This window comes from Cladophialophora carrionii (assembly GCF_000365165.1).
Source record: "Cladophialophora carrionii CBS 160.54 unplaced genomic scaffold supercont1.7, whole genome shotgun sequence".
Taxonomy (NCBI): domain Eukaryota; kingdom Fungi; phylum Ascomycota; class Eurotiomycetes; order Chaetothyriales; family Herpotrichiellaceae; genus Cladophialophora; species Cladophialophora carrionii.
Window position 1 is genome coordinate 1,506,969 of NW_008481832.1, and position 19,148 is coordinate 1,526,116.

The following is a 19,148-nucleotide window of genomic DNA, read 5'->3' on the forward strand; positions in this document are numbered from 1 at the left end:
TTGTGTCGTTGTTATTGTGTCGTTGTTATTGTGTCGTTGTTATTGTGTCGTTGTTATTGTGTCGTTGTTATTGTGTCGTTGTTATTGTGTCGTTGCTATGGTCTCGTTGCTATCTCTGAGCGGCACTCGCATGTAGGAGAGATGAGCTTGAACAGTCCAACAGCTACATGGTGACATAGTGACATTCGAGGAAGGGAAGCATGCTAGCAGTCTCAGGAACCAGAATCGCAGGTAGGTAGGTCATTAGGACTGAGTTCATCAGGGCAGTGTTGGACGGTATTGTCGGGCTGAAGCATTTAATGTGTCGCGATTAATCATCGGGCATTTTTCGTCGCAGTGGTATGCATCTGAGTCTCAAGGACTCAAGGAAATGCGGCCGAAGAAGCAGAAAGCGGCAGAGCTATGCGCACTACTGTGTATGCCTGCGGGTATAAAAACGAGAATAATAAGGAGTAACGTAGTGAGTGACCTACAACGATCGCGGCTTCAAAAAAAGACGCAGCAATGAGAATGATAACATCGCAGCCCACGATGACTGAAGCTCAAAAAGACAAAAAGACAAAAAAAGAATGGTGATGAGACTCTCCCTCGGGGAATCGAACCCCGGTCTAATGAATCTGTTAGTGATTGCTTTATCTGTGATTTGAATGGTTGATGCTTACCTCCCGCGCTTGTTAAGCGATGATGCTTTGACAAGCGGAAATCATGACCACTAGACCAAGGAAGATGTGTTCACTGCGTTTGAAGCGCTGTGACTTGGTTCTGATTGTTGAGGAAAAGTTGGTTTTTGCAAAAGATAGAGGCTTATTTAAATTGAGTTTTGTGACTGAACCTATCGGTGCGAACACGTGATTTGTTCATGTGTCTTGGCAGCAAACCGGACCGGACCAGGTACATCTACAAACAAGAACAGCACCAACAGCGTGAGAATGTTGATAACTTTAGCAGATCCTGATCATTATCTTACTGGAAATGCTATTCCAATGTCCGGGTCATATCAATAGATTACTGTATATCCTGTGGCTCGCGACGGTAGGGGATCATGCTCGCGACGCTCTCTCTCGGCCTTTTCCTCACGGATACGTCGTACGGTTGCTTGCCTGTTCTGCACCACGTCCATTCGTGCGTGACCTCAGTTACTCTCGCCAGCACTGATCACACATTGAGCGGCTTTGTAGGCTCAACTGACGTGCCTCCCGAGAGATACGTTGATCCCAGGGAGAGCCGAGTAGATCATATACATACTAAGTACATCACGGTTCCTAGAAAGTACGAAGACAGGCAGAGACAGAGATGGAGACGAAACTAGAACATCTGCATGGCCACGCTCAATACATTACACTTGACTCCGGGTTGGTTGTTTTCTCGTTACTCAGGACTCCGTTGAGATTTAGATACTGTAGCTGGGTAGGCAGGCAGACAGACACAGATACACATATGTACGATCCAAAAGAATAAAGCCCACACATACACTGACAATACTGGTGTCATATCGCCTCTAAACGCCACCACCACTGCCACCACCAGGACATCACTGCAACTATAGAGTAACCTGTTCGGTGTACCGGTATCCTAGGCGTAAACTTCATACCTTTCTCTCCCATCCCAATCGCAGCCTTTGAGGGACTAGAAATGTTTGTGATGTGTCCTTCTATGCTTGTCCTTATTCTTGTGCTTCTTCAAGCCCTGCTCGACCTCCATCTCCAACCGCACCAAGTCAGTCCCGATGCCCAGGTCGTGGACGTTCTTCTTGTCCAGAGCCCGGACTTTCCTCCGTCCCGCGACGGGCGCTGAGCTGTTGACGACCTGCTGGATCAAGTACCCGTTGATCATGTTGCCGGAGTTCTCGAGCGCGAACAACGGACATTTGCCGTCGTCGGCTGAGCAGGAGACCGTGGGCGGACAGCACACGCCAACCGAGTTAGGGCACACCTGGCAGAGAGGGTTCGTGTCGATGGTGGAATTCAACGCGAAAGTACTGTTCGCGTTCGAGTTCGTGTAGGGCGACGTGTCGTTCAGGCTGGGGATTGCAGGAGAAATGCCCTGGGTGGTGTTGTAACTGGAGGCCAGGCGGAACATCGAGTCTGCGCCGGCACCAGCGGTGGGGTCCGGACAGTACGATAGGTAGATGGAGATGGTCCTAGTCGGGCGGGCAGTGCTGGAGGGTGTGACTAGGACGGGCGAGCCGGCTGTTGCGCTGAAGTAGCCGGATCCGGTCTGCAGGGGAGGGTTCGTGTTAGTCGAGGAGCGTTGGGCTGGAGATCAGAGGAGAGGAGATGAGATTGTCGCAAGGGAACAGGCTAGATAGGTGGTAAGACGCGGTGCGTCTCCAACTCGCGTGATGACTTACTATGGTTCCACAGCCCACGAAGCTTCCTGCCCCAGCTACTGTGCCGGAGCTGACGAACGATAACAAGCCGCCGCCATACCAAGGCCAGACTGTGCCCATGCCGGTCAATGTACCGGTGCCGTAACCAAAACCACCTATGAAGCATCAGTCATGTATGGCTCAAGACGGTTGCTGAGAGAATGACACTTACAGCCGGTGATTGAGGCAATGCCGGAAAACGATCCGGTTGTGGCGACGATCGTGCCGCAGCCGCTAACGCTGGTTGCATAGCCTGTCCAACATGTCAGTTGAATTGAGGGGTGAACTCTCAGGGAATCGGGGAGCGTACCACTTGCGGTGCCTGAGGCCGAGACGGACGTGTCTGCCAGATATACCGTGCCCGTGCCCTCTAGATTCACGTCAGCTTGTCAGGTTCTAGTTTTTCAAGATAGAACATACCGATAATGCCACTTCCAGAAGCCTGTCCACAGCCGATGATCGTGTTTGACTTTGTGGAAGTGCTCAGCGACACTGAAGCCGAAACGGAAGATGTGGCTGATACTGTTCCCGTAATCACCGTTAAGGTGGGCAGATCTGAGACTCCTCCACTTCCACTATTTGACGTGGTAGTCGTGGAGGGTGTAAGTGTGATTGTCGTGCTCGAAATGACGATGATTGAGTAGCTGGTTGTTGTTGCAGAGCCTGATGGTGATGTGTATGGAATACTCGAGAAGAGGCTGGAGCCACTTCCGGTCGTTGTCGTCGAGCTCATAGAAATTGTCAAGATCGTTGTGGTACCACTGATGACGGTCACGGTCGTCCGAGCAGATGTGGCAGAAGATGAGCTAGTGCCACTGTTCAGGACGGGTCCTTGCGACCGAGACTGGGAAGAGCTGCCACCAGTGCTGGTTGGAGTAGTTAGGGAGTATCTCGAGCTCGAGCTCGTCGTGGTGAGCCTTCTTGTGGTACTAGTACTGGTGCTCGTCGGTCGAAAGACTCCGGTCGAGGCGGTGAACGACGTAGTCGTGTTTGCGAACAGCGTGCTGTTCAATCGGCATGAGGCCGGAATTGTGAAGCAGCAGGGCAGACCCGTGGACGTGAGAGCGGTCGGCTGGAAGACCCCGGTGTAATTGGTGTTATAGCAAGCTGATACTACCGAATCTGGTGGATAGTCAAAGACACCCTATTCCGGTCAGCTCTGGCGACTTCATTCGAGAAACCGCCTGAACCCACGTGGTATGTCCGAGTCGTGCATGGCACATTGGACGTGCTGGTGCTCACAGGTGCTGATGTAGCAGCATCTCCCCCACAAGGAGTACATGTCGCGATGGGCGGATCTCCAGCGAAGACTCCACGCTTGTCAAACACTCCTCTTCCTTGTCGTGTCTTTGAGAAATAGTGGTGATAGTGCAGGCTGTACATCGTTTCATGAGTTCCATTGGCCACGAGCGTCACTTGAGGAGCGACTGCCGTGATCATTGACGGAAGAATCTCATGGCGAAGGTCGTAGTCTTGCGGTAACTGGTTCGGTCTCGGAGTCGGCTCGTACAGCGGTTCAACAGGCAGTGTCAAGGAACCAAAATCAACATAGGCATATGTGCTGGAAAACAGAACGCCGGCAAATGCAAGAAATGAGTGTAGAGGAGACATCTTGAGACGATGCTCGGGTCGGCAGATCAACGAAACGAAGACAGCATTGCCGGACAACTCACGAAGCAGAGGCTCGATGATGAGCATTGAAATCCATCCCTCGCATCGCGTTGTGATGCGCACGGACCTAGAGAAGGACTGGAATGGAATGTTGAAGGGCCCAGGAGAGACCAGCCAGGGCCTCCCAAGACGTCCCTCCCGTCATGCACAGTGAATCCACTTGGCACCCATATCATACAGCTTGAAGCTGTAGAGTCACAGGAGACAAGAGAGACGAGGGAAGAGACGTCATTATCTCTGCGAAGGGATACAGCACGATGTAAGGATGTGAACAACTGTGTGATGGTGTCTGCTACGGAGCGAATGTGCGCGCAAGTACGGAGTACTCCTACGGGAAGTGCAGTCTTGGCACTCGCATCTCCTTCCCCATTTGCACAATCTGGTGAGAAGAAAGAGAGTGGCCTACCACGTGACCTAATCAATCACGCCTTACTCGAATCGGTATAACCCTCGTCGCCCGAAGCACATGAAGAAGCATTCAAGATCTAGAGTTTGGGTCGAGGCAAGATGCCATGCCTTCTTATATTGTACGGAATTGCTTCAACACAGCATGTCCTTAGCATGCCATGTTAAGCCTCACAATGTAATACGTCAAGTACTATTTACAAGAAGTGAAAAGTCCCCGTGTCCATGCTGTTGCTTGCAGTGCTACTCCAACCTTGGAGGTCAGGTTCACACCTAGTTGTCCAACTCATCACCATCAACCCAGCAATCTGTGTAATGATGTCCGGAGTGGGTCGGTGAGGCCGTCACCGTCACCGTCACAGTCGCTGGACTACCTCCACCAAGAGAAGAAATCGGTGTAACCGGAGTTGCCACTGACGGAATTGAAGATATGCCGCTTGACATCGAAGCTGGCTTCACAGCCGTCAAGAAGGTCGTCCGCGACGATGAGACCGGGGAATCAGAGACGGGAAGGATACTGAACACGGGTTCAGAGCTTGGCGTGGTGGGTGACTGCACATGGGTTGGTGCGGACGGAACGGATGTGATGGAAATGGAGGCCGACGAGATTGCGGACAAGGGCGGCGTAGAAGACGACGATGCTGGCGGGGAAGGTGCAGAAGCTGAATCCTCGAAGATATCGTCCTGCGGTCCTGGCGCAAACCCGTTACGAAGATTGTACGCAGGGGTCTGCGAACCCGTCGTCACAACGTTGTTCCCAGTCAACTGATTCCACACGATCATCTGCTTTGCACCCTTCACGCATTTCGAAGTGTCCTGGTCGCACATAACCGGGGGTTGGGCCTTTGCAAGGGGAGCGGTCGAAGTTGCACCGGTGACCATACACTTGAAGCCTTGCATGTAGATATTGGGCTGACCGCAACCACGGGGGACCCAGAGCCACGCGCAAGTACATCCGTCTTCTGGGCAGGCAGGCATCGCAGCGGGAACCTGGTACGTGGCGGAGCGCTTCCAAGGCGTGTGCTCCAATGTGGTGAAGACGACCAAGTCCTCCATTGTGATCTTATTCAGGTCGCTCTCGTAGGCGATGGCAAACGCGGTACCTTGAGCAGAGGTCTCGTTCTGCGTATGGATCCATCCAGAGTCTGTGCGACAGAAGTCGAATGAGCAATCAATCTCCCTCAAAATGACAGAGCAATACGGACAACTTACCTTGAATACACCCTTCGCCCGTACCTGTCCACCCAGTCCAATCTTCGGGATGGTCACCTCCATCGGGCCAATCCGAAGTCTTGGTTCCGTCCCACGACAACTTCGAAAACGCCTGGTTGTTGGCGAGGTCAACGTTGAAGGAGCCGCCGGCGGGGAGCTCAAGAAAGACGCCTGGTGGAGGGGGCACTTTATCGCAGCCTCGATCGTGTTGGAACCACCACTGGTCTTGAGTAAGGTTGTACAGCGGGGACACTGGCGCGTTGGAGTTGGGGTTCGGGTTGTTCGGGTCTGTGCCGTTTTGGCAGTACATGCCAGGGGCGAATGCGGCTACGTGAGCTTGGGCTATGCCGGCCAGGGCCAGTGCTGATAGGACGAATGAAGCAGCCATGTTGTTGGAAAACCCTCGTGTCAGAAAGCCTGTTCGAAGTAGTCGAGACAGTATCCGTAGCAGAATCAAGATCTCAACGGCTATCGGCTTTGAAAACACAGATTCGAAGCTTAGCTGAACGAATGACGAGATTGTTTGAGCGAATGGACGAGCGCACAGCGCTGGAAACGAATGAACGGACTCGTGGAGTGCCTGAAAATCAAGAAGACTGCTTGGAGAACAGAGAGACGAAGATGTCGGCGAGAATGTTCATTTTTGTAGTCCAAGGCCAATCCACATACTCCTTGGCGACAGCCAGGGTACCCCGGAATAGACGCATCTTTAAGATGAAGGGCAGGGTAGGTAGCCACGTTCGTCGACGTCTCAGACCATAAATTATCATAGCGTTGTAGCGAGCGAGTCGGCCGAGCACGAGGCTGAAGGCGTGGGGCCGAAGGATCGCGATTCTCCCGTGAATCTTAAACTTTGCGTTTCAGGCGTCCGCTAACGTCTGAGTTCGGAATGCCAAAGCCGGGGTAAATTGGCTTTGGCAGCCGAATTTCGCCCCAATAATGTCTCCTTTTTCTTCCATCTGCAGGCCAAGCCGCTCGATACCCGCTAAAGTTTCGTATAAGATCGTCAGGCCACAGCGGGCGAATTTATGACTGGACGGCGTTTGAAGATGGAAAGATCGAGCAGGCATCTTGCGTTGTCGCCATCAAGAAGGACCCACTACTCAATCAAGCCTGCGCCGACGGTCTCTCCATTCGCCCTAAGCACAATCCTGGCTGGAGGCTCCAAGGGTACAGCCTGATCTAGCTGCACCACGACTCGAACAACGCTCCCTGGTTGCACAATCTTCGGCCTTTTCTTTGTGATTGCCCCCGTTGCTTTGTCCAAGATGCCAACGAGCTGGCTGATGCGGCCCGGCACGTGCAAGCGTCCTTTGTGCACGTCGACATTCATCGGCGTGAGATGGTCGAACGCAAGTATTTTGGCCTTGCATTCTGTGATGTTCCGAATGGGTGACAGGGTGCTGCAAAGAACGTCTCCTGACTTCAAGTGGATAGGGTCGATGTCTGTAAGATTTATAATCACATTTTGCCCTGCCACCGCCCAGTCCTGGGGTTCATCATCCACTAGCAAGCTGCGGATCTGCGCCTTCTCGCCACTGGGCATGATGACGACTTCCTCGCCCACCTGGATGGCGCCAGCATCCAATCGTCCCGACACGGACAGGGGATTCTGTATGCTGTGCCTGAAAATATCGCTAATCGTCATTCGCAAAGCCTTGTCCAGCGCGTAGGTTAGTGGCTCGGAACTGTCTAGCTCTTCGACCAATGTCGGACCATTATACCAGGCTGCTTTCGCATTGGTAGTTTTGGTAAGAATGTTTCCACCTTCCAGGCCTGAACATGGCACGAATGTAATGTTTTTCGACTGGAAGCCAGCACTGCTCAGGAAAGCTGCCATCTGCTGGCGGATTTCGGTGAACCGCTCTTGCGACCAGTCTGCAACATCCATCTTGTTCACGGCCACGATGATCCGTTGGACGCCGATGGACCTCACCAGGAGGGCGTGTTCTTTGGTTTGCCCTTTGAGTCCGGACTCGAAATTTCCCGTCGAAGCGTCAATGACGAGTACAGCGAAGTCTGCCTGACTGGCTCCGGCAATCATGTTAGGCACGAAGTCTCGGTGACCGGGGGCATCGAGGATGGTGAAGGACGTTTTGTCCGTTTCGAACTTGTTGGTGGCTATGTCGATAGTCACACCTCTCGCTCTCTCTTCAGTGCCCTGATCTAAAACCCATGCGAAGGCAAATGAGCCTTTGCCGATGCGCTCGGCTTCTTGTCTATACTTTTCCATGGTTCTCTGGTCGACGGCCTTCAAGTCAAACAGCAGTCTACCCATGAGGGTGCTCTTGCCTGCATCAACATGGCCTTGGCCCATTAGCGAACCACAGGCCAAACAGAAAGCATTCGGATCGGCATACCTATAACTACGAAGTTTGCCGCATTCTTCCGCTTTGTCTTCTTATATTCGGCGAGCACGTCGATATTCTTGCTCTTGATCTTGGGTGTGTCCTGGATCGACAGAGCCTGGACACCATTGTTCAAGGTCGTCTTCGGCTTGGCCGGATCTTTGGTTTTAGGCGTGGCCGATGACGCTGCTAGATGATGACAGGATTAGCTCGTGGCCGATGGTATCTATCTCTACATCCGACCTTTTGCGGATTGTGCCTTGGTCACGATGTCATCTGGGCTAGGCTCTGCAAAACTGAAGGACTTGGCAGTTGCTTTGACCGCCAGGAAGTCTGTGGAAGGGGTCGATCGGCTTTCAGGGCCGTGGTTGGTCATGATGCTTGCAAATGTCGACGGGCGGCCACGTAGGTTCTGATCGACCATCAATGGGGCATCTGGTGCGTGTTTCGGCTGGTCCGCCTCCGCTGAACTTTCTTCACTCGTCGACGGGGCCCGGCGTTCACGAGCTTGAGGATTGTCGGGTGCAGTTTTGGCCCGGGATGAAGGAGTGATCTCCAGGTTTTTCAGGTCCGACAAGTAGTCCTCTTTGACTTCGCTGCCGGGTCTAGGCTCAGAAGCTGGCGGCTGATTCTCCTTCTGTCGGCGTTTAGCGGCCAAAGCAGCCAGCTTTGACATTTTGCCGGCGTTTGCGGCGCCTCCTAGCAGACCCAGGCGCGGGTAGAGTGGCTCGATGACAATCTCGGCCCTTCGATGCTCTGGAATTTCCAGCCACGGACTGTCCTGGAAGAACTCGACGGCAGAAAACGGCGTTTCGCGTGCAGTGCAGGCGTCGCAATCTTGATGCCATCAGCATCTGTTCGGCAACGGCTCGGTCGAAAGCAATCATGACCACCACGACCTGAAGACACTTCAACGGGAGAATGTTCAAGGGGCAGACTTACTCTTGTTCTGGGTTACCTGCTTCTTGGTTGCAGAAGGAGGAGGCTTCTGCTTGTCTGGTAGAATGAGTATCTGCTCAAGTGTTGGACAACACAGTGAATCATACTCTTCAAGTACGCAACGGACTTTGCCACATCGTAGTAATAATGCCATAATGCGTCCTGGATCTCACGGTCCGTGGCAGGAAATGTCGATCCTAGAGCAGTGCGGACCTCGACGGTGCCCTGGTGCATCAGTTCCTTGTCTTCGGGTGAAAGGTCGTTGTTGTCGCCATCCTCATAGTCGTCGTCATAGTCATCATAGTCGTCGAGATCGTCTTCATCGTGCGCCAGAGATTTGACGCGGCGGTTGGACATTGAAAAAACTGGGAATTGGCGGGGGATTGGTGGGGGTCTGATTAGGATGAGAATGCGATTGTCGTCGAGGTCAGTCTAAGGCGGGCTCGAACACGCCGCTACAAAGACCTTGGTGAATTGGGACGAACCTTCGATCGGCACACAGTTCAAGGCATTCTCGATTCGATACAAAACCCAAAGCTTGAGAATATGTCACAGGTGGAGAGTGACAGGCCGTCTGCTGGATGCCTGCGGTGGCTCGTGAACGGGATGTGAGAGGCACGGATCTCCGATGGGGGGCGGATGTTGTCACGTGACGAGTAAAATAAATAAAGATTTACCGAGAGATGGATCAGTGGGCTCGAGATGCGAAGAAGGCGTTGTCAGTGCTTTACAGGCTCAACGAGACCCTGAACTGGTCAACAGCAGAGGATGGCGCCCTGGGTCAGTGCAGGTATGGTAGGTTCTTCTTGGACTGGACTCAGACCCCTGCAGCTGTGCATCCACTCCTAAGCAGAGCCAGAGGATGAGGGAGTACATGCATTATGCTACCTGATTCATGGATTGCCTGACATTTTGTGGTATATCCTTGCCAGAGCACTTACTCACGCCCTGCTTTGTCAAAATCTAGCGACTTGTCTGAGCCTGCGACCATCCTCTGGTTTTTCGTAGTCGGTGCTATCAACCTGTTTCCCGGTAGTAGCAAGACAGGAAATCTAATTGTTCCTTTTTGAAACCTTCTCGATTCTGCGAGCGCCCGTGTCGCAGTGTGAGGCGCCTGAATGCGGGGTTGCGACAAGGATGAAACACATGGCCGTCAATGCTGGCAATCGACGAGGGCGAGACGCTTGTAGGGTTTACGAGTGGGCTTCTACGACCGTACATGGCTTTGGCTCAGGCAGAGCCAGAGCGTGACAAGAGGTGGAAGCCGAGAACAAGTCAGCAGTCGACGATGGATGGAGCTCTACCGGGTATTGTTGTACTTTCCTAGCCGCGCTGCAGCATGACCATGGTGAACTAACCTTGGTCACCACATTTCGGTTAGGCGAATTTGGTATCCCTCTGCCGGGTGGGTAATGAACACTAGCATCAGTAATGCTGTAGCAAGTAAATACCTGGCTTCGTAGGGTTAGAAGTGGTCGCTGTTGCAGAAGAAGAGCAGAGACGAGGCACGAGTCAGCCACGTGACCGATGCCATCGCGATGTCAAGTTCAATGTCATGGCACGTGTTCCAAGGATTCTCGTCTCGTCCCATTCAACATCACCATGCAGCCGCCCACATACTGTAACTACCCCATAGTTACGCGACACGAGGATCCCTCTGCCTCAAGGACGTTCTAACTCAGCATTCATTGTGATGTCGCTCGGACACCTGTCCCTCAGAGACACAAAGCTGGTATTTACTTGTACGCCATGATTTCCCTCGAATCCAACTCAACCTCAATGCTTCGGTAGCGCCTGCTCCTCAGCTTCAGCGATGTCCGCTTCTCTCATGCATGCCCAGCCTATCGGGCTGGGTCTTTCGCCGACAAAGTCGAATCTCACACAGCAGATCGAACAGAGTGAAGGCGAGCGGACTCCGAGATCTGCCAGAACCACGGCCAAGGGCTCTCCGAAACCACGATCCCTTTCAGACGCCCCCAAACCTGTTCTCTCGCCTTCACCTGCTTTTCGAGAACCTTTGCGACAAGTGTCCAAGGATGACTCGGTCCTTGCTTCTCCTTCCACACCGACTCGACCCTCCACCCACGGTAGAGGACTGTCCCTTCACATGCCGTCGAAAGATGCCTCAGGAACCAGCGCCGGCCCAACAATACCACGAATACCATTATCTCCAAAGTTAGACTCGTCATATGTCTATAGCTCGCCATCCTCCATGGTCCCAAGGAGGTCAAGAGGGTTGGACTATGCGAGAGCATGCACAAACTTACACCATTCTACGTTGGCAGAGGCATCGCCTGATGCATCGCCAATTACTGGAAGGGGCATACAAATACCACAAAGAAGAAGCGTCGGAAACACCATGCTTGATTCCCCGAGCAATCAATCAAACGCACTGTGGTCGTTGTCAAACGACAGGACAAATCTGTCCAGCTCCGTCAGCTCCATTAACATGATGGGCTCAGATTCGGATTCAGAATCGAATAGTTCTTCAGACGATATGGCGATCGACCGCGAAATGGATGAAGCAATATTGACCACCCCGGCAGCGTCGAGACTGAACCCCGGTCCGGTGCCGGCGTGGGTGAACAGCCCAGGCATGGAGTGGATGAGCAATCAACCCTCGCCAGCACAAGCGAGCCTTATGAGCTTCCAGCCGAATTTGATGAGTTTCAGGAGAGCTCGGACGAGGAAGGGGAAGAGTCACCATAGCTCAAGCAGTGTGAGCATGAATAGTTCCAAACCTTCACCGGGCCCTTTGTCTCCCGGAGTGCTGAAAAGTGTGGAGAACTCAGGAGGCAGTTACTTTGGGACCGGCCTGACCAAACAGCAAGTCCAGTCACGCCGTGAAAGTTTAAGCTTGGGGACAAACGATCTCCACCTCTCTGACAGCGAAGATAATGCCACGTCCCGTACGACCGCCGGACAGTCTTTCTCAGATATGGACGGCCCAAGTAACGACGACCCAAGGAAGGTGATCCGCAGAGCGGTGACTCGCAGAGGCAATCTACTTCCCAAGACGAAAGGCTTCGCCCGCATCCGTGCCCAGCTTCTGGAGGAAGCTGCCCCCATCGAAAGCGAAGCGCGCCGCGAGGCTGAAGTCATTCGCCAGGTGCAGGACAACGATCCGACCATATCACAAGCGACCTCGCCGGTTTTGCCTACCCATGCTACAAATAACTTCGCGGTCGAACCGATCGAAGAATCGATCGAGGATATGATCATGGACAACACAAAAAACCTGCTACCGCCTGATAGCTTCAGCCGACAAGCGGAGAGGAATTCTGCAGGGGTCGGTTTCTGGAACGGCTTCGATGAGCGGTACCGAACTCCACCACCGTCCCTGCTGCCCCGAGAGTGTTCTTCCGTCATCAGTGACGACCTCATGGACACTCCTGGTTCTTTTGATAACCCTGCTCTCAAACACTTCAACCGTTCTAGATCGAGATCGACCACGCCTCTCGCCCACAGCACGCCCATGGCTGGAGATGTTGCACGACGGGTCAATAACAAGCGTCGGAGAGAAGAGGACTTCGACCCATTGTACACCAAACGCCGTGCCGTGTCGCCGGGTATGAGTGTCCAAAGCAGCCCGATATTGCCCCAGAGCCCTGTTCTCACCAGCGACAAGGCCTGGTCTAAGCTGCCACCGAAGGGAGGAAACGGACATGGCGACCGCAGCAATAGTGGAAGTAGTGTTAGTGGGACTAAGAAGATTGGTCTCCAAGGCATGACCGAGACGAATGAAGCTATCATGAGCATGAGCATCGACTGACGGTTTACCCACCTCCCTAACAATTTGATAAGCGAGGCGTTTGGACTGGGTCAAAATTGGTGACTGCCGCTCACATGACGAATATGTACAAAGCATGAGATCTAATTCCTATATGCTCGCCGGGGCGTCTATACTCCGTGCTTGAAGCTGCATGATTAATAACATTCATAATACGCTGTGATCGTATCTTGTCTCTGCTGCCTCTCCTTTCACGGGCATGATGGAGCCTTGCCCCGCGTAAGGCTGCGCCGCGCCGCACCACGTCGCGCAGAGCAGAACCATTGAGCCTCGACTGACGGTTCTTCCTGCTGCCGGCGCGACCCTCCACTCTGCCCCTCAAGCAACAGATCGCCGCAGAACCGCTCGCTCACACTGCCTCCTTGCGAACATTTCTCACTGGTCAAGATGGGATCGACCGGTAATACCACTTCATCATTCATCGAAGGAGCCCCCCCAGGCGAGATCCAAGACGTGGTCAAGGACATCAAGATCCTCGCTTCGGACGACGACCCAGCCCTGATTGCGAAGCTGAAGCCGGCGTTTGAGAAGTACAATGAGGACCAGATGGTCGCCGTGAAGCTGCCAGGCGCAAGCGACTACGTATGACCTCCCCTCCGGCCCGTGCGCCCATAACCCAGCTGTTCCGCCGGGTTGGCCAGCTTGTGCTGAGTTTCAGGCTGACAACACCTCACCGCTGGGCACTCCAGGTTCTCATATCGTCACACAACAAACTGCCGCCCTCGGGCCAATCTCAATACTACGACAGCGCATCCTCGACGTCCTTCAGCTTCGACCACACGTCGCAGAAACCCTCGTCGCCGCAATCCTACACCCACGACACACAGCACTCGTCGCTGATTTCCTCGCTGTTAAAACTCCTCGCCGCGCACGTCGCCGAGCACTACCCTCCTACGTCCTCCCCGTCGGCGTATACCGTCTGCGCCACACCCGATGACTCCAAGGTCGCGATCCTGATCAGCAGCCTGAAAGCCTCGCCGAAGAACTTCCTCAGTGGCCGGTGGAGGACGAGCTTCCTGTACGACCCCTCGGCAAACACCCTCTCCGGAGAGATCAAAGTCAATGTGCACTATTACGAGGACGGTAACGTGGCGCTGGCGACGTCCAAATCCTTCTCCGACGTCTCGGTGGAAGGTAGTGGGAACGCAGACAGTGTGATTCGCAAACTGGCGGCGATTGAGAAACAGTATCAAGAGGAGGTGAATAGGACGATTGTGGGCATGAACGAGACGAGTTTCAAGGCGCTGAGACGGCAGTTGCCCGTCACGAGGCAAAAGGTTGAGTGGGAGAAAATCCGAGGTTATGGGCTTGGAGGGGATTTGAGAGGCGAGGGAAAGAGGTAGACTAAGGACGTGGCATGGAGGATGTTGTGTGAGCTGCGAGATCCGCATCATAAGGCATAAGATTTGGGCGCAAAGGCATCTGGCTGTGGGCTCATGTGCCCTTTTGCAAGAGGTTGAAAGTTCCAAGGTCAGAAAAGTCGTTGAGCGCGCTACTCGTTTTTACCACAATGAGCATACCCCAGCTGGCCTCAAATCTTTACCCTGGTCATGGTAGGCTCCGACCTCCTCTCGTTGCTTGCCCGACCTGTGACTGCGTTTCATCTTCCGCATAGCGGCGGTAGGCGTCAACATACTGCTCCCTGTCGCTCAGCGTATCCAGCACGCTTTGTCGCTCTCCCACCGCTTTCGCCCACTTCCTCCACCTGTTCCAGACTTGCTCGTCCTTGCCACCCTGACCTTCCTCGGGAATGCCAACGCCCCCTTTATACACGTCGAACAAGAACATCCTGCACAGCCAGGGCGCAAGCATGACATCCACCATACTGAACCGCTCGCCCAGGAAGAATGGACCCTCTGCGTCAAGGGCCTCGACAAAAGTCTTGATATGGCCCAGGAACTCCTCCCGCGCCTCGTCCAATGAGTACGCCTTGCCCTCGGTATGCTGCATGAAGCGGTAAAACGCCGGAATGATCCTCGTGGAGATGTGGTCGATCCAGATCCGACACTTTGCCCGCAGGTACGCATCCTCCTTGCCCCGCGGCAGGAGGTCGCGCCCGTGCTGCGTCTCGTCGTCGTACACTTCGTCCAGGTACTCGCAGATGACTTGGCTTTCGTACAACGGCTTCTGCTCCTTGCCCTGGCGGTCCACCGGGACTGCCAGCGTGGGCACCAATCCTCGGGGGTTGAGCTTCAGGAACTCCGGGTCCTTGTGGTACGGGTTGATCTCGAAGTATTGGTGCGGGATGCGCTTTTCGTGCAGTGTGATCCACGAGCGTTGCACGAAGGGGCAGAACCACCCGCCATACAGTATCAGAGGGTGAGGGGAGGAGTGGGAGTCGGCGAATTTGGCCGCCCGGCCGGAGGTGTGTTTGTGGAGGGAGGTGTCGACGCTGCCCATCTTGAGAGTGGAAGAGGAGAATAGACGTGAGGGTAGGGAGACGTGGTGTTGCACGAGAAGAGAGGTGATTTGGATAGGGTGGATGCTGGAGATCTTGTGGCGCAGCAGGGACGGGAAGAGGGAGATCATGCCATAGACACTGTACACAGCGATCCGAAAGTGAATGCAAAGGAAGTAGAGAAAAGGACCAGGACCAGCCTCACTGATGCTGTCTGGTGTGCATGTTGTAATAGTGAGCAATGAGTGACTGAACCGATGCGGACAGGAGGAAACAACGATGACGTCGATTTGCGCCGGTGAGGGAGCGCTTACATAAGTGCCCCCATTTTGATCGCATAGTCACGTGACAGTGTCACCTTGATCAACCCTACTCCAGGTTACCGGTAACCCGTGGTCGTCAAGGTTGTCACCATGTGGCACGTGGAGGTTGTTAGAGTGTAAGAGCGCCATATTTCGTGCGTGTTCGCACAACCAGGGCGGTCCATGGCATTGCCCGCTAATGGACAGGGCACGCAGGAGCAGGAGCCTCAGAGGAACCGGTACTGGTGCCTGCGTACGAGGACTGGGTGTGACATGTCCAACTGCACAGTCCTCAATGAAGCCTCAAATTAAATACGACAATGCTGAGAGTACTCGAGTCTTGACATCCCAACATCCTCGAATGTCCTTTTGCAGAGACAGCGGTCAGCCCGGGTTTCTAGAAGAGTATGGAATGTTCACCCACCACTGTGTGCTCGGTACACAGCACCGTAAAGGCCAGGCTGGCATTCACTCAGGGGCAAAAATAGGGAGTCAGAAGGCCACCTATAACCTGCCGCCAAGGGCGACTTAGGCTCGCCAGTGACAGTTTTTGGGGGGCCCCCAATTTTTGCGGCTTTCGAGTGCCTTCCGCCAGTGAAGATCGTGGAAAAGGACAGCGTATCGATAACTGCGGCATTGGCTCCTGGCAATAAATATTTCCTTCCACCATTGCGGTCGCTCCTCGATCTCTTCCCTTACCAGCTCACACCCTCCCGTTGTCTTGTTTCTTTTTCACAGACACCATGGCGTCCGGTAACGTCCAGCGTCGACCTCGCAGAACAACCACCTCTGCACTGCAGTGGACCACTCTCTTCTACCTTCTCCTCATCTTCGTCTGTCCCTTAGCTTTGATCGGTAAAGTGAATGCTGAAGATCAAACACCCCTAAACGACTCAGATACGAATTATGGCACCGTCATCGGTATTGATCTGGGAACCACATACTCCTGCGTCGGTGTGATGCAGAACGGCAAGGTCGAGATCATTGTCAACGACCAAGGAAATCGGATAACACCTTCATACGTGGCCTTTACAGACGAAGAGCGCTTAGTTGGCGACGCAGCAAAGAATCAATATGCTTCAAATCCCACGAGAACCATCTTTGACATCAAGTAAGCAGCTCTCCTTCTACCTCGTGTCGCGTGTACTGTGGCTAACATGTGATGGTCTAGGCGTTTGATCGGTCGCAAATTTGACGACAAGGACGTCCAGCGAGATGCCAAACACTTCCCCTTCAAGGTTGTCAACAAGGATGGCAAGCCTGTGGTCAATGTCGAGGTCAATGGCCAACCAAAGACCTTCAGCCCTGAAGAAGTCTCCGCAATGGTTCTGGGCAAGATGAAAGAAGTCGCGGAGGCGTATTTGGGCAAGAAGGTCACACACGCTGTCGTCACAGTGCCGGCATACTTCAACGACGCCCAGAGACAGGCTACCAAAGACGCCGGCACCATCGCTGGTCTGACTGTTCTACGTGTTGTGAACGAACCCACTGCCGCAGCGCTTGCCTATGGCCTGGACAAGAAGGGCAAGGAGAGCCAGATCATCGTCTACGATCTTGGTGGCGGTACCTTCGATGTGTCGCTTCTCTCAATCGAAGATGGCGTCTTCGAAGTCATGGCTACCGCCGGTGATACCCATCTTGGTGGTGAGGATTTCGATCAGCGAGTCATTGACTACTTCGTCAAGAAATACAACAAGGAAAATGACGTCGACATCCGCAAGGACCTGAAGACCATGGGCAAGCTCAAGCGTGAAGTCGAACGAGCCAAGCGGACACTGTCGTCCCAAATGTCGACGCGCATTGAAATCGAGGCCTTCCACAACGGCAAGGACTTTTCCGAGACCTTGACCAGAGCCAAGTTCGAAGAACTAAACATGGACTTGTTCAAGAAGACCCTCAAACCAGTGGAGCAGGTGCTCAAGGACGCCAAAGTCAAGAAATCCGATATCGATGACATTGTCCTCATTGGCGGTTCTACGCGTATTCCAAAGGTTCAATCCATGATTGAGGAGTATTTCGGTGGCAAGAAGGCAAGCAAGGGTATCAACCCTGACGAGGCTGTGGCCTACGGTGCCGCTGTTCAAGCCGGCATTCTCACTGGTGAAGCCAATACGGAAGATCTCATTCTCATGGACGTCAACCCCCTCACCCTTGGAATTGAAACTACCGGTGGTGTCATGACCAAGCTTATTCCTCGCAACACCCTGGTCCCGACCAAGAAGGCTCAGATCTTCTCCACGGCTGCCGACAACCAGCCGGTTGTCTTGATTCAGGTGTTCGAGGGTGAACGAGCTATGACCAAGGACAACAACTTATTGGGCAAGTTTGAGCTGACGGGCATTCCGCCCGCGCCCCGTGGCGTTCCTCAGATTGAAGTGTCCTTCGAACTCGACGCAAACGGCATTCTCAAGGTCACGGCCGGCGACAAAGGCACCGGCAAGGCAGAGTCCATCACGATCACCAACGACAAGGGACGCCTGACCCAGGAAGAGATCGACCGAATGGTGGCCGAAGCAGAAGAGTTCGCCGAGGCCGACAAAGCCTTCAAGGAGAAGATTGACGCTCGCAACAAGTTGGAGAACTATGCCTCGTCACTAAAGAACCAGGTCAACGACGAAGAAGGTCTTGGTGGCAAGATTGATGACGAAGACAAGGAGACTCTCCTTGACGCTGTCAAGGAAGCTCAAGATTGGCTGTCTGAGAACGCCGATTCGGCCGACACGGAAGACTTTGATGAGCAATTCGAGAAGCTGTCGCAAGTCGCCTACCCGATCTCAAGCAAGCTGTACAGTGGAGGTGGTGGTGCTGGTGGCATGCCAGATTATGGAGACGACGACGACGACTCTTACGGACACGACGAACTGTGAGGCGGCCGTCGGATTTGGGAATGGGGCATGACATTTTGTACCAGCGTTATGAATTGATTGCAAGCATCTAGACGTGCTCGGCAGGAAGGGAAGGTCGGATATGGCACGCCGGCGTTGGCTTTTCATACCTATCTTGTGTCTTGTACCACGAAAGCAAGGCGGAGGCAATCAAAATGAAAAACCGAAAATGAATTGAGATTGAACAAGTTTGCTCATTTGTAGTTGTGCCCGCCTCCTGCTAGACGTGAGATGATTTGCGTCGACTTGGTTGCTCCTTGAAGCACGAGCGACTTGCATAGCAACTCAAAAATCTTCACACCTTACCACAAACAAGCCCACAACCTCATAAGGATGCACCCTCCTCAACTCGGCCACCGCTTTACGAACGGTCTCCGTCCCCACGACGACCATATCGACCTTGTCCTCCTCGACGACCTCGACCTCCCCCGGGGTGCCGATATGCGGGTTCGCGTGCGCGGACGGCTTGAACTGCCCGCTCCCTCGCGAGACGAAGGCGCTGTCGATGTATTTCGGAGGAGACGTGTCTTTGGCGCTGGACGCGAGGGGCGGGTTGGGCCACACCCCTACGCCGACGGCGTGGAGGGCCGACACGCACGATTGGGTGGCTGTCGGGGGCGTGAAGAATGTGAGCTTGTAGATTGTTGCTTCCGTGGTGGTTGTGGAAAAGTGAGGATCAGTGGAGGATTGAGACATGGTTGCCAACGTATGTACTGTACTGGTATGTACGCGATATGTACTGTGTATGTTCTGCCGATAGAGGCCTGGCTGGACACGCCGGGCTGAGTAGGCTTGTCACGTACTTATTTGTGTACGAGTAGATCGAGTAT

General features: G+C 53.7%; 8 protein-coding genes and 1 non-coding gene across 9 annotated transcripts; 3 read left to right on the forward strand and 6 right to left on the reverse strand.

Moving 5' to 3' along the window:
* Window positions 1–581: 581 nt before the first annotated feature.
* G647_08616 lies at window positions 582–727 on the reverse strand. The gene has a single exon. It is a non-coding gene; the product is annotated as a tRNA-Asp (tRNA).
* Window positions 728–1,626: 899 nt separating this feature from the next.
* Window positions 1,627–3,979, reverse strand: G647_08617 (uncharacterized protein; the record flags this gene model as incomplete). Its single annotated transcript, XM_008732925.1, has 7 exons — window positions 1,627–2,217; window positions 2,351–2,484; window positions 2,541–2,621; window positions 2,679–2,738; window positions 2,789–3,096; window positions 3,367–3,512; window positions 3,563–3,979. 7 exons carry the CDS (start codon window positions 3,977–3,979, stop codon window positions 1,627–1,629), a joined length of 1,737 nt encoding a protein of 578 aa, XP_008731147.1.
* A 738-nt stretch (window positions 3,980–4,717) lies between these two features.
* G647_08618 (uncharacterized protein) lies at window positions 4,718–6,044 on the reverse strand (the record flags this gene model as incomplete). Its single annotated transcript, XM_008732926.1, has 2 exons — window positions 4,718–5,589; window positions 5,657–6,044. 2 exons carry the CDS (start codon window positions 6,042–6,044, stop codon window positions 4,718–4,720), a joined length of 1,260 nt encoding a protein of 419 aa, XP_008731148.1.
* Window positions 6,045–6,755: 711 nt separating this feature from the next.
* G647_08619 (translation elongation factor Tu) lies at window positions 6,756–9,300 on the reverse strand (the record flags this gene model as incomplete). The annotated part of the gene is made up of 5 exons (XM_008732927.1): window positions 6,756–7,963; window positions 8,017–8,193; window positions 8,248–8,841; window positions 8,947–9,000; window positions 9,051–9,300. The coding sequence occupies 5 exons, from the start codon at window positions 9,298–9,300 to the stop codon at window positions 6,756–6,758; spliced, it is 2,283 nt and encodes a 760-aa protein (XP_008731149.1).
* Window positions 9,301–10,756: 1,456 nt separating this feature from the next.
* Window positions 10,757–12,715, forward strand: G647_08620 (uncharacterized protein; the record flags this gene model as incomplete). Its single annotated transcript, XM_008732928.1, has 1 exon — window positions 10,757–12,715. The coding sequence occupies one exon, from the start codon at window positions 10,757–10,759 to the stop codon at window positions 12,713–12,715; it is 1,959 nt and encodes a 652-aa protein (XP_008731150.1).
* Window positions 12,716–13,120: 405 nt separating this feature from the next.
* Window positions 13,121–14,076, forward strand: G647_08621 (uncharacterized protein; the record flags this gene model as incomplete). Its single annotated transcript, XM_008732929.1, has 2 exons — window positions 13,121–13,315; window positions 13,423–14,076. The coding sequence occupies 2 exons, from the start codon at window positions 13,121–13,123 to the stop codon at window positions 14,074–14,076; spliced, it is 849 nt and encodes a 282-aa protein (XP_008731151.1).
* A 205-nt stretch (window positions 14,077–14,281) lies between these two features.
* Window positions 14,282–15,133, reverse strand: G647_08622 (uncharacterized protein; the record flags this gene model as incomplete). Its single annotated transcript, XM_008732930.1, has 1 exon — window positions 14,282–15,133. One exon carries the CDS (start codon window positions 15,131–15,133, stop codon window positions 14,282–14,284), a length of 852 nt encoding a protein of 283 aa, XP_008731152.1.
* Window positions 15,134–16,176: 1,043 nt separating this feature from the next.
* On the forward strand, window positions 16,177–18,300 carry G647_08623 (chaperone DnaK; the record flags this gene model as incomplete). The annotated part of the gene is made up of 2 exons (XM_008732931.1): window positions 16,177–16,544; window positions 16,605–18,300. The coding sequence occupies 2 exons, from the start codon at window positions 16,177–16,179 to the stop codon at window positions 18,298–18,300; spliced, it is 2,064 nt and encodes a 687-aa protein (XP_008731153.1).
* Window positions 18,301–18,603: 303 nt separating this feature from the next.
* Window positions 18,604–19,014, reverse strand: G647_08624 (uncharacterized protein; the record flags this gene model as incomplete). The annotated part of the gene is made up of 1 exon (XM_008732932.1): window positions 18,604–19,014. The coding sequence occupies one exon, from the start codon at window positions 19,012–19,014 to the stop codon at window positions 18,604–18,606; it is 411 nt and encodes a 136-aa protein (XP_008731154.1).
* Between the last annotated feature and the right edge of the window lie 134 nt (window positions 19,015–19,148).